Raw genomic sequence first — 13,435 nt, 5'->3', positions numbered from 1 at the left:
AAAACAGAATGGTAAAGTGGCTGAGTGAGCACGTTTTTTTTTTATTTGCACGTTCGTGACATTCCAGGTGACGTAAAAGCAATCGCTCGCATGCAAGGCGTCGAAGAGGTGAAAGACGGCGTTCGTTACATGAAGATCTCTCGGCTGCTGATCGACTTCAGCCTCGGCCGAGCGAGATTTCGCATAAACGATCACTTGAACGGTAACAACGTGATCGGCCAGGCGATGAATCAATTTTTAAATCAGAACATCAAAGAGATAATCGAGGAGATGAGACCGGCGGCCAGCGCAAGTATCGCCAAGTATTTCAAGGACTTTTTGAATGGCGTCTTTACGCAATTGCCTTTAAAAGTTTGGATGCACGACGCGTAACTTTTTTTTTAAACGCGTATAAAAATTTACACGCAACACCCATGACTTCATTACTTCATTGAAACGTAAAAATATCCGAGTGGAAATTAATCCAATTAATTTAATTTTGCAGCTAGATCGCGCGGATTAAATATATTTCTTAACTAATGACTAGCCGTAAATTAAAAAAAAAAAAAGTATTCATTATTTAGAGACTCTACGAGAAATAAAATTGTCATTTAAAAAGAATGAAACAAAATCAGTCTAGTATCGGTCGTCTAGTCACTGTCCAGCGCGTACCGTGTATCTGAACAGATGTCTAGGCGTTTTTTCGTCGCGCACTTGTTTACTGTTGTGTCTTGATTTTACGCGAAGCTCGACTGCCGAATTCGCCAGGCAAACCGGTTCTCGCCGCCCGCCGCCCGCGCGTCCTCCACCTTGCGAATTCGGAGCGCAAAGACTATCAGCTAGATGTAAACACACGCACGTGCACTCACACTACCGCGGCGGTCAGCGGACCCGGCGATCAGCGGTACGGGCAGTCGAGCGCACGTGGGATAGGTCAGAACGCGCGGTGGACTTAGCACGCGGCGAAAAACGTTTAGATTATCTAGCTTTTCTAGCTCCGTTATTAGTGCGGGACACTTTTTCTAGACAGCCACGAGATGAACCACAAATTGTCTAATTAATTATGATAAATTATAGTAACGGTGGGAATTAATTTTCACTCGGATACATTTCACGATCGCGAAAAGGCATTACGGTGCCTTGTTACGGTAACGCATAGCGAATAGCACGTAATATAATTTTTTATTAAGACTTCTACGACATGTAAGAAAGATCCGCGAGCGGTGAGCGTTGATGAATAAAAATAAATCACGATAAAAAATTTATTATATTCGAATCAGTTCGAAAGCACTGAGTTTCGAGTCGAGTCGAGAGTGTAAATTATTTTCAAAACGTACTTTTAAAAAGAACTTTTAATTTATTACATTTAAAGTGTCGATCCTCGCGGAGATTATTTCATATTCTAGGCAGCTCTGCCGCGTGCAAATAAGAAGAAGATTATGTCAAAAGTCGAGTTGTGCTTTTCTCTCTCTCCCCTCGCAAGGGGCGTTGTGACGAAAATTTGTGAAATCTACCGATGTATTGCATCATGCGAGCGCCGATACTTTTTTTTTTCTTTTCTTTTTATTTGATCGATTCACTGTTGGATTAACTGATTCAGCAGCCGAGTGATTCCATCTTGTTTTTGTTCGACCGATTGGATAATTTATCTGCAATTACAGAAGTAAAACGCGTATAATTGACGCACATACGAACTCGACTCTGAAGTAAAGAGACGGATGCCGCAGGAAAAGACATAACTTACGACTTTAAACATATTCCTTTAATTATAGGTCAAATCTAAGCCGGCGTCACGTCCCGCACGTGTCCGCCTCGTGGTCACGCGAAGATTGACTTTCGTCATTAACTGATAAAACAATATACGATACATTATAGTTGCGTTAAATATTTTAATATTATTTCTAAACGGATTGCGTTGCAATTCGTTACGATATAAGACTTTATTATAAGATTTTATTATCGTAGACGTACGGGACGCCTCGGACCTGATGCTCTATCGAAATTATTAGCGGATTCCGGAAATGATTTTCGCGAGATAAAATATACGCGACTGAGCGCCCAAGTTTTTGACTATTTGACTGATCGATTTTAAATACCATCTCACTTAAAATTATAATTTCAACATTTTTCATCCCATTAACGGATAACGCATCAAGTCTAAGACACGTATATCATAGTAATATAAAACATAGAAATGTATACTGTTTTTTATTCGCATTGAAACTTGGGATAATTCTCACTTGTGTTATTTTTAATTTGTGGTTTAATAAATGTTGAAGAAAAAAATCAAGCGACGTCGCAAGTGAGAATTATTTAAGTTCCGCTGTTAATGGAAGGCAACTATTATTGCAAAGCTTTATGAAGTAGATATATTTACTATAACGTAAATGATAATTATTATTACATCTTAATTACCTTTCAAGGAAATTAATAAATATGTCTACCTCGAAATAAATAAATTCTAAGCGTAATGGTCATGATACTTTCGTCACTAAGCAAAAAAAAAAAAAAAAAAAAAAAGAAAGAAAAAAAGATTTCGCATTAATGAAGAAATATATCATTAAATCAATTTTTAATTATCGACAAAATTAACAACAAATAGTAAAAGATCTCAAAATGATACTAATCTTTGTTGGCAATGCATACCGTTAAAATACTTATAAAAATTTGTCTTAATAAAATATATTAGACAGGTTCCGGAAAGTTTAAATATAAAACTCATTATATTTAATATACTTATATTCGATACATATATTAATTTACGTATGGCGGCTTTAATGTGCGTTAAGTCAATGAAAATAAATTCGACCCACAATTCACAATCTCATAGTGTTAAGAAAAATCTTGCGATTAAATAAAAAAAAAAAAAAGAAAAAAATGTCTCAGATAATATATCGTTTAGAAAAACAAAAGCATGTGCAAATAATTGTAGGAAGTGCGTAGATAAGTAGGATGCTCGAAACGGAATGAAGTCGAGCCTGGTTAGCTCGTCGAGTCTTTACACCCCGTAACTCTGCGACTCGCGAGCCGCTCGGTAGCGCGACGGCCGATAATGAAATTGGAACCGTGGTAGGACATATCATTCGACCTCCGACCCTCTTCTCCCATCTCTCGCTGAAGTCCTTAAAAGCGTCTGGCGTAGCGTGGTAAATACGCTCGGCAACGCACGTAGTAAACACGTGTGCGGCGTGCGAGCCGGACAAGACGGGACGAGGTGAAACGGAAACGAGATACTGTGTGTCAGTATTACGAACGAAATATGTACTATTTACCGTAAGAGTGACGAGCAGCTAGTCGACCGAACCTGCTTGCCCGCTCCTGATGTAACTGGATCTTGGACCCTCTCGTCCACGATCCAGTGCATCCAGCTTTGTGTCGCGGCGCGAACAAGTGCGAGGGGGACTCGAGGTGTGAAAAAAAAAAAATTAAGCCGGCAGAATAATGGCCAAGTTCACCAAGCGACAATGGCTCACCCTGATCGTCATCAGCATCGCCGATTTTGCGAATGCCATCTGCGTCTCGCTGCAAGCACCGTTCTACCCCCAAGAGGTAAAAGACCGTCGATCGCGAATGCGCCGCGAAAAATGCGTAAAGTAACGCGCGGTCAGCTGCTTCTAATTAATACGCGTGTTCCGAGCATTGCCTGAAAGATTTCTCGGTCCGCGGCGTTTTCTCGCGCAACTTTAAGCGATAGCGATGTTTGAGTTACACGCCTCCGTAGACACAACAATACGATAATGGTCGAGTTTATGGTGCCGTTAAACGTTAATCCGTTTCGTAAGTTACGAATTAAAACAGATTTCCGATTAAATTCAACAGATTCGCGATTATTTTCATCGTCGGCGGAATACGAATTTAGAACACGACGTTACCGAGGTGTTTACGAAGCTATAATATCATTATTGTCTTATTACCCTTGTCAAGTATGCGGTAAATTAAAAAAAAAAATATATTTTTTTATATATTTCGAAGAGACAAATTTTATATCGTACAAAGAACAATATTCTGAACGCTATTATTTAGTTACACGAAAATATTAAAATATGACAAAATTTTTTTTTTATAATACACTTAAAAAGCCTCAGAGGCGTCGAATTATTCAATTCCAGATCATTCTTTCAAGAGTGCAAAGGTTAACGTTTGTTGAAGAAATTTCCTCGATAAGCCGGAGAGTCCGGCGGGTTCGATTAATTCCTTTCTTAATAGAATCTCTATCGCGGAAAGAACATGCTACAATTAATTAAAGTATTTAAAAAATGCAAATAGCAAATTTGTGTCATAATGTGCATCTCTTTTTAAAAGGAAGAAGGCGGAGGCAATTCTTATCGAGCCGCGTACGTTATTATACGTCAGAATCTATTTACTATTTCGTTGTGAAAAATGCGTAACATATTTATCTCGCTGTCGATGATTAATCGAAGAATATTATCTGTCAATAAATGTCTAATATCGCAATTTATTCCCTCATTCACAATTTACGGCGAACATGCATCTTTGTAAAAAGAAAAAAATGGGAGAAATTGCGATATTTTATTCAAGTTTGATGGTGATCACATTTCTGATCATTCCGACCGTGCGTAAAATTACGAAATTAGTACACCGTAATAAGAACAAGATTAATAGTTACATTTTGAATCCGAGTAAACGCGGTATCTAAGAAAAAAAAAAAAGAAAGAAAAAAAAAGGGACACATCAAATGCGTATCCACGGATAAAGCACGTGCCAAAAAAACGTCCGTCTATCACGAGACAAATGGCGACATTCGATAATTCAGCTTGTAGTCTTCGTGGGAGCAAAGCTCCAAAGTTTATCGGGACATTATCTCGGCGACCATTAATTGCAGCGCAATGCGATAATCAACTACTGCGTAACTCAGCGTACCATCGAGCTGCCAATAATTCGAATCGCTTAAAATACTAACGAATTATAACACGTAAAAAAATTTTTTATCCCGCAGGCCGAGAAAAAAGGAGCGTCGCCGTCGGAGTACGGACTGGTTTTCGGGATCTTCGAGCTGGTGGTCTTCATCATTAGCCCGTTCTACGGGCAACACGTGAGTGATGACACGATTAACAATTATTAATACCTACGGTGCGGCTTCGATGTCCTCGCGCGACAAGATATTTTCGTTGCACCGGGCAGATAAAGTTAAGTAATAAAATTTGTTAGCTTATAATCTGGAAGATAAATTCTTTTCGGTAAAGCCGTAAATTATTCTCGCTCATTCGCATACTAAGTATCTAATCTGCGTCTGAAATATCTGCCATTAATAATACGGCAATCGCGGCAGATAAAATGAATATTACGAAATATCAAAGCGATACGGAGCGTGAATCTTGTAAAATTCACGAAAGTCGGATCGCAGGCGGACCTGTATAATGATTACAGCTGTAACAGGACGCGTTAGAATTTGCCTTTTTTCAGGCTCGCCGATACCGCTCGCGAATTCGCACGACGCTTAATATTATATTCAATTGCAGGAAATTAAAAATTTACAATTATTTATTCGTCAACTATTTAATATATAATTTATTTTCTTTCGCAGCTAAATCGAATCGGACCGAAATTGCTGTTCAATGGCGGTATTCTGACCACTGGAACTTGCGCTATATTCTTCGGATTACTGGACAAAGTCGAAGGCCACTACCCCTTCATAATCTTATCCTTCGTGATCAGGATCGTGGAGGCGATGGGAAATGCCGCGTTTCTAACAGCTAGCTTTGCAATTATCGCCAAAGAATTTCCTAACAACGTCGCCACGACGTTCGCCAGTTTGGAAACCTTCTTCGGACTCGGCCTTATTGTTGGCCCGACTGTCGGAGGTGCGCTCTATCAGGTAATATTCGCGTCTTATTTTTTTCTTCCCCGTACATTTTTAATTTGAAAAATTAAGACATTAATGTCGCATAATCGATGCATCAGATAGGTGGATACACCACGCCGTTTGCGGTCCTTGGATCGGCGTTATTTGTCGCGGCTGTTAGCACCGCGTTTATTTTACCCGTGCACAACGACAGCGATAGTGATTCGCACAATAACGGAGGTAATCGTATTACAAACGACTTTTAAATCGATCGCGATCCTACTGATATTTTGTATTAACGTACTATATATTTTTCAGGCGTAATGAAAGTTGTGAAAATCCCTGGCGTGATGATCGCCTCGATGTCGATAATCGCAACGAGCATGAGCATTGGATTTTTGCAAGCGACTTTAGAGCCGCATCTCCGGCAATTCAGCCTAAGCCCGGTTGTTCTCGGATTGATGTTCGTGATTAACGGCGGCACTTACGCGATAACCGCACCGGCGTGGGGCTGGCTTTGCGACAGTTATTGGCATCCGAAGGTAAAGTACGCGCGCCTTTATCCGATAAATCTTTTTTTTCTTTATTTCGTGAGAAAAATACAGAAAGAAACCGATACGATTCTACACGAGATGCGAATTATTAAATGAATTATCGTTTTAAGTTATGTCATAAGCAGTTCCGAAGGTGGCTCTTGGGTTTATCTTCAACTATTGCCCGAAGGCAGGATTCTATCAGATTGAAAATGTATAACGTAAATATATATCGGTACGACGCTTTTCAGGTAGCAACCATTGCTGGCTGCTTTCTCGTAATGGTCGGTTTCTCGTTAGTCGGTCCAGCACCATTCATTCCGTCGCCTACTCTAATCTGGATGCCTATCAGCGGCCTTGTGATCCACGGCTTAGGCATGGCTGCTCAACTGGTTGCTAGCTTCACGGATGCCTTGCGGTCATCAATGTAAGTCACGTAAAAATAATTTCTTTTTTTTATGCGATTTAATTTTAATTTAATTTAATTTTTTTTTTTTTAATGTCGACAATTATTAATTTTTAATTAAATCACACAATTGACGAATTCATGACGATATTTTCTGTTATTTTTATGTTAAGATCGTACGGGATCCCGAATAATCTTGAAACTTACGGATTGATCAGCGGATTATGGACAAGTACCTTTGCTCTCGGAGCTTTCATCGGTCCGAGCATCGCTGGGATCTTGCTGGACAACATCGGTTTCAGAAACGGCTCAATGTTCATCGTGTTTCTACATATGTTAGTGGTGCGTTCGACTTCCGTCGCGTCTCTATCTTTATCTTCCAACTAATACGATCAAGGATTTCGAGTTTAAATCTCAAGTATTAAAAAAAAAAAAATAAATTACGCGGTTCAATCTCCGTGCTTGGTTTCCAAAATCAGAATTGTGGCAATTAAAAAATTATGCTCGACGATAAGATTACTCAGTGGCGTTCGAATTGCAATTAAAGTTGTTCGTGAATTTTATTTTTTTTTTATTTTCACAGGGCGTGATAGCCGCGGTGTTTTTGACTAGTTGCTCTCGCGCGCCTAAGCCGTATACCGACGTTGGCGTAGCCGAGGATATCAGAGCACCGCTGGTAGAGAGCAACCGATTAAGCAGCGGTAGTGTTCACCAGAACGTACGGGGTCAGGGTGTACCGATCGACAGACCCGGTGGCATGAATTCGCTAATCGTGTGCAACAGTTATTCGAACAGAGCTGGTGCGTGGTCCAGAGCATCGTATAGTGGCCGATACTCTCACAGTTACGGCTCTATAGAGAACAAACGTTATCTCGAGCTCACTACGTAATACCGAACGCTTAGCATCACGTCTAAAAATGGTAGCGAGGCGCAGAATTTCGCCGTTTAATTTCTACAACTTCTGTTTGAGCGGCAACACAAGAGACTGTTCCTTATCTTTTAAGAGAATGTCAGCCAAAAATTAATATTTTGTCCACCCACTTTATCGATAAATTAATGGTAATCATTAAACTTAAACGTAGAAATGATAGTGTCTCTTTATAATGGAATATATGATAGTACTAAAATTATCTTTATGGAGAAACATTGTCGTCTAAGCTTCGAGCAAAAATGTCGCGATAAAAGTGGTAAAAAATTAAAATCGACAACAGATTAAAAAAAAAAAAAAGAAAAAAGAAAAAAAAAGAAAACTTTAGCATGTCTGTTAAAATTAATTCTAATTGTGCTGTGCTAATCGCGTAAGTAAAATGCTTCAAGCTGTTAACGCGATGTAATTAGATTTAATTTTTATCTACATTACCAAAGATAATAAAAGTTTTATGCAATGTGCAGTTAATAAAAAAATTTTACGTACACTACTGAAAGTCGGAAAATTTTAATTCTATGTAACATGTAATTTTACATGTGAGCACGCGTAACATTTTAATGAAAGAATTAAAACAAAGGAACGAAAAGCCTAAATAATGCAGAAAGGCACTGACGATTTTCAGTGGTGTATGTAGTCTTTTATAATTAATTGTATATGAATATCCGATATCGTGTAATACGTCGCAGCTGTGAAGAATTATATTAAACTATTGCACTGGTCAATGAAAAATTACTTCTCATTCAAGTACTTGTGACACTTTTTTGTTAAAAAGTGTTATCGAACGACTAGAATTATTATAACAATTATTATAGTAATAATTATAAAAAAAAAATTCCCTCGCGAATCGCTAACTTAAATCTTATACATAATTACGCGAGTTTCTTTCTCCCGCTGTTATCGTGCTATTTAAGCCTTTTAATCTTAGAGTAAGTTTTACAACACGAAAAAAAATTATATAAAAGTATCTTTTATACAATACCAATTAGATTAATAACAAATGTAATTTGTAATTAAATGTAAATATAAATTCGGAGTAACGCGTAAGTTACTCCGAGTTGATTTTTCAATACGCACGTCTTTCTACACATTGTCGCATTTTTGCATCATCGAATAGGCCGATGCTGCGGTGGCCGATATTCGATTGATAGATCCTGAATGTAGAATTATGCGATTATACCGTTGCGCAAACCTGTACTTGCAACGGCATAATCGCATAATTCTAGATTCGAACGCCGACGGAAAAAGTGACGGACGTCGTGGGCGTTAATGATGTCGCCGGTATCACGTGCAAATGACTTTCGTAACAAGCTCGCTACGTGATTATTGCCAATCATCGCCGCAACCGTTCGCAAGAGAGGTAATCGAGGAAAATAACGAAATTGCATGCGTACATTGTTTTAATTACTATTGTTATTTTACTGCTGAATAATTCGCTCGCCTATCGTTTACCGTGTGGGACTTTTTAAACGCGTACATTACTCTCCAGCGGGGAGAAATCAATGGACCCGACAGACGGGTAGAAAGTGGCCGAAAGAAAAATATCTTGCCGATTAAAATTTTCGTTTTTACGCGCATGAAACTTTGCGAATTTTTTCAAAAAAACAAATTGGAGAAAGCTTTCCATCTTCTTCGGCATAACGACATGGTGTGAAATTAATGATATTTCTGCCCGCTTCTCCTTCCCCTTAGCGCACGATTATATTAGAAGCTGATGCGGTCTACATAATGATGCGCGTCCTATCCTCTCTCCTTCGTGAAATTCACTTTCGTGCGTCTTTCATTGCCTTCGACGATCCAGCTTGCCGAGCGTTACCTGACAAACGTAGTTCTTTCCTGCGTCCGATTTGAATTCCAAGCTATCCACGCATACGCGACACGCCCACGCACGTGCACGAATTCCCTAACAATGTACGAGCGGCTGTCTCTTTCTTTCCTGCCGTCCGTGAATATGTAACAAAGCTGAAAAGAAAGAAAGAGCCGCGTTCCGCGAACGCCCGCGTGTGCGAATGTGTGCAAGCCGATGATTCATAACTCAAATATTAACCGGGAGATAATCTCGCGGTTCCGAGAAAGGACACATTGTTAATGTATTTGATCATCGTTTTAAGATATTTAAACTTCGATAGACCCTTCGCTAAACTGGCCCCAAAGTCTAAGTCCCATTCGTATCACAATGTACAGCATGCATTTGCATATTACCTGACAAGAAATAAATAGCGGCACTCGATTCGTTGATGAAACCGCTTACTTTCTGTCGTGCACAACACGTTGGCGGAAAAAAAAGCTTTTGTAACGCTAAGAATTTCGGAATGTGCGATGTTTAACACGTGTACTTTACGAAAATTATTCCTTTTGATTATAGAATAATTTTCAAGCGTCCTATCTATTAAAAAAAAAATTAATTTGATTGTTGCCGGTTATTAAATTAATTATATATTTTTTTTTTCACAGATCGACGCAGCTGCACCCATTATCGTCTACAAAAGTGTCGTTACCGCCGATATTATTAATTAAACGAACCACCGGCGGTTCGTCGGTCGTTACAGAAATTCCGAACAGTATTCGGTCGTAATTTTTTGACACGTCTTTATTTTAAACGCGAGTACCGGACAGTAACGCGCGTTTAGAAGTGATCAATAATTTTCGCGAATTGTAGAATCACGGTCGGGGTGTTCGCGAGTGTCCAGTTCGCGGAAGGATGACTCGACACGTCCCATCTGGGAGGAGGAGCAGGCCCGGGAAGGCATCGTGCATCAGCGGAGCAACTCTTAGGTAAGAATAAATTTTTTTTATAATATCTTTATTAAATAAAAATTTTTATCTTTTTTTTTAATTAATTTTATGAACCAATTTACATGTCTATAATAATATATTCTATTTTTTGTTACAGACACCAGCAGAACTCTCCAACTCCGCTGAAGCTTATGCAGATAGGTAAGATTTTTTTTTCATAAATTTTAATTGGGGTGTCTCATAAAATAGCGCGCGCGTGTAAAATTAAAGTTAAATTAAAGGAAAAAAAAATTTTTGCGAACACAAATACGTGCAAATATAAAAAAAAAATTTATTTGACTGATCAATCGTTTACATTCTTTGCTTAAAAAAAAAAACCTCCGGTATCTTCTAAAGTTCCGAGCGGGATTTCGAGTAGCTTCCCATCCAAGCTCGTTGCATCCGCGCGGGAATGTAATAAAGCTGGATAACGACTGTTTCCGTGACTATTTCGTATTCCACTGATCGTACTGTGCTCGCTCGTGTGCATCGACCTGTCGGTAAATGATTCCGCTGTTTCCACAACGAGCTGGCAAAACTTCATTCGGCCACCTCTCGTGTTAACGACTGCTTATCGCAACGCACGTAAGCATCGCGCGAAAAGCCATGCCTTTACCTCCTCGCGGAACGATGCGGCCGCGTATAAAATAAGGAAAAGATTGAAAAAGCGCATTGTGTGACGCACGGCGGAAGGAAACAGTAAAAGTGCCGGCAAAGAGAAGGAAGAAGGGAAAGGAGACTCGGGAAGTGTGAGAGTCTCTCGTCTTACCCTCTTCGAGCACGAAAGCGAAGTAAAGGAACGAAAAAAAAAAACATACGAGGGAATTATTAACGCATACGGCGCTTGTTCACCGGTGTGCATCGAGGTATCCGCCGAAGCGTTAGCTTCTTTTCCTCCGACACCCCTCGATCCTCCATTCCCCCCCGCGATTTCCAACGGCGAGACATAAGGCGTTACGTCGCGAATTCCTACGGATCCTGCCGGCTGGTTGAAGGAATCCGGCCGGAAGAAAGGGTCGAGGGTGATTGCAATTAGTACAGTTACATAATAATCGTCCCCCCTTTAACGTAATCGAAGGTAGGGTGTCTCGAAGCTCGGTTACTCTTGAATAAACCTTCTTTCTGTCTTCGGTTCAGATAAAATTTTCTCGCAAAAGTCCTTACAGAATTAATTCCTCCAAACTCAAAAGAATAAATTTTTAATTATTAATCCGAACTATCTAAAATAGAAATGATCTATTTAGACCTAAAATAGCTATCTATTCAGTCCTAAAAAAATTTCGTTAATTTCGTTAGTATTTTTCTATTAGAGAAGATGAGTAAACAAATTATGAGAAATATCGGTATATCAGCTGTCACCTAAATACATAGGTAGGTACCGATACACCTTGCTTCCCTCGTTTCTCGACCTACCATCAGGTGCACCCATCGGGCGAGGTGCTGCCACCTGAGTAGCGTACACCCACAGGTGAGCATAATGTGTTCAAATACACATACATATGGCAAAAGGAGCAGCCCGCGAAAAGAAGCAGGTCCGAGGAAAGGGGGTTGCCGGTCGTTCCTCCCACCTTTTGCCCTATCAACTGGTGGAGGGGCCCCGATGCGCAAGCGCAACGACCGTGGGTCCTTAACACCGACACCGAGGGGCCCGACTACGGAGACTTCGAGTTCGTTTCTGTCGTAGGGGAAGTTGCCGCGGTACGCGTTGTTCGTCGGCGTTACTCTCAACGGTTCGTATAATTTTCGCCCTCCCGCAAGGTACTCGTCTCGATTTATTCGTCCTCGCTCTCGTCCTTTTCGTCTTCCGTTTTTATCGTTCTTCCCCCTTTCCACCCTCGCCGATCGTTCGCGAGTGAAACGTGCGCGCGATTTTGGAATTTCGGTTCGTTACCAGTGACGAAAGAGGGAAAGAGAGAGAAATTATTTCGTGTTTGTCGGTGTGCACTGTGCCATGGGGATCTAGGAACACCGGGCAGGGTAAGTTTCTAACTGCGTTGCCTGATAGAATTTTTTTTTCCTCTTGATTCCAACTGTCGAGTGTTGTAGAACACTATGAAATATTTATATAATATTCTCACAATCGAGAAAGATTTTTTATTAATTTTTAAAATAATTGATAAATGGAATCGAAAATTTAATAAAGTACAAAGTACGAAAGTCACCGGTGACCGGCATTCAATTTTACAACACCGTTGACGCCAAGATTAATATAAAATTTTCAATATTATCCTACTATAATAACGTAAGAAAAATTAATGCTACGGACTTTAGAGCGTATTAACTCTTCGGGGAAGACGTGTAAAATATTTCTAAACTCAAGAGATCAGCTTGCGATAAAGCACGATCCTTTGATCGAGTAATTAAACGCGCATAAAGATGACGAGAGCATCGAAAGTCTTCGCTTTGAGTATCAATGACAAAACTCTTGTTTCCTCCTTTTCTCTCTTCCCCTCGTGTGTGATTTAGCACTTTTGGAAAATGCAAAATAAAAAGTAAACGCATTACGTAACGAAGATCACTCGGGGCATTAATAAACCTGCTGATTACCGAGACCCGGCGCCTTTACGACATTATTAAACTGTCTTCGGTATACACACGTTCGTCGGTGCCGTTCGTTTCCTTTTTTTACGAGGCGCAATTAAATGGGATATTGAAAAGGGAATGGCATTAAAGTCGTCGAAGAGGATTGATTAACACGACAGAAATGCAGAACTTTCGCGGACTCTTTGCGGAATCTCGCACCGCGTTTATTCAAACGACTGGAAAATTTTTTCTTCATAAATTAAATACTTTTATATTTTTCTTTTTTTTTTTTTCTTTTTTTATCGAAGACGACGTCGCGCCCGTGAACCATCGCCTGCAGCTAATTGCAAGAGCACGGTAACGCCGTAATTGCGATCTTGTACGCGCGGCAGTCTCCGCAACATTTACGTTAATATTTCCGCGGCACGAAAGTACGACGTGGATCCCCGGTACGTAGCGGAGGTAGATAGCCAAGCGGAGCACTGACCGGT

The 13,435-nt window shown here is 40.0% G+C and overlaps 4 protein-coding genes across 6 annotated transcripts in view; 3 read left to right on the top strand and 1 right to left on the bottom strand.

Moving 5' to 3' along the window:
• LOC139111504 (protein takeout) overlaps window positions 1–2,674 on the top strand; it is a 54,279-nt gene extending 51,605 nt beyond the window's left edge. For both annotated transcript variants that reach the window (XM_070671837.1, XM_070671836.1), the window contains one exon: window positions 68–2,674. In XM_070671837.1, coding sequence (XP_070527938.1) covers window positions 68–372 — 305 coding nt within the window. In that variant the 3' untranslated portion in view covers window positions 373–2,674. The remainder of the gene's footprint in view (window positions 1–67) is intronic.
• Window positions 1–13,435, bottom strand: part of LOC139111511 (circadian clock-controlled protein daywake) — a 131,538-nt gene that overhangs the window by 19,015 nt on the left and 99,088 nt on the right. The gene's annotated exons all lie outside the window — the stretch shown is intronic.
• On the top strand, window positions 2,952–8,718 carry LOC139111500 (MFS-type transporter SLC18B1). Its single transcript, XM_070671826.1, has 8 exons — window positions 2,952–3,528; window positions 4,937–5,032; window positions 5,525–5,815; window positions 5,902–6,022; window positions 6,101–6,324; window positions 6,567–6,742; window positions 6,895–7,063; window positions 7,305–8,718. Exons 1-8 carry the CDS (start codon window positions 3,421–3,423, stop codon window positions 7,608–7,610), a joined length of 1,491 nt encoding a protein of 496 aa, XP_070527927.1. The 5' UTR covers window positions 2,952–3,420; the 3' UTR covers window positions 7,611–8,718.
• LOC139111499 (uncharacterized) overlaps window positions 8,854–13,435 on the top strand; it is a 38,799-nt gene continuing 34,217 nt past the window's right edge. Inside the window, exons 1-2 of one of the 2 annotated variants that reach the window (XM_070671825.1) lie at window positions 8,854–10,421; window positions 10,540–10,583. The gene's annotated coding sequence lies outside the window, so the exon portion shown is untranslated. Of the gene's footprint in view, window positions 10,422–10,539; window positions 10,584–11,678; window positions 12,399–13,435 lie in introns of those variants that run through there. The other variant, XM_070671823.1, reaches the window with a different exon arrangement.

The sequence above is a fragment of the Cardiocondyla obscurior genome, linkage group LG24, assembly GCF_019399895.1.
Source record: "Cardiocondyla obscurior isolate alpha-2009 linkage group LG24, Cobs3.1, whole genome shotgun sequence".
Taxonomy (NCBI): domain Eukaryota; kingdom Metazoa; phylum Arthropoda; class Insecta; order Hymenoptera; family Formicidae; genus Cardiocondyla; species Cardiocondyla obscurior.
Note: the sequence above shows the minus strand (reverse complement) of the source record. Positions and strands in the feature narration are given on the sequence as shown.

What these genes read in the sequence shown, in the direction of transcription:
- LOC139111500 (XM_070671826.1), top strand. Translation starts at nt 3,421, where the DNA reads ATGGCCAAGTTCACCAAGCGACAATGGCTCACCCTGATCGTCATCAGC. An exon ending in TGATTCGCACAATAACGGAG is followed by an intron (nt 6,023 to 6,100) that starts GTAATCGTATTA and finishes TATATTTTTCAG; the next exon opens with GCGTAATGAAAGTTGTGAAA. An exon ending in GATGCCTTGCGGTCATCAAT is followed by an intron (nt 6,743 to 6,894) that starts GTAAGTCACGTA and finishes TTTTATGTTAAG; the next exon opens with ATCGTACGGGATCCCGAATA.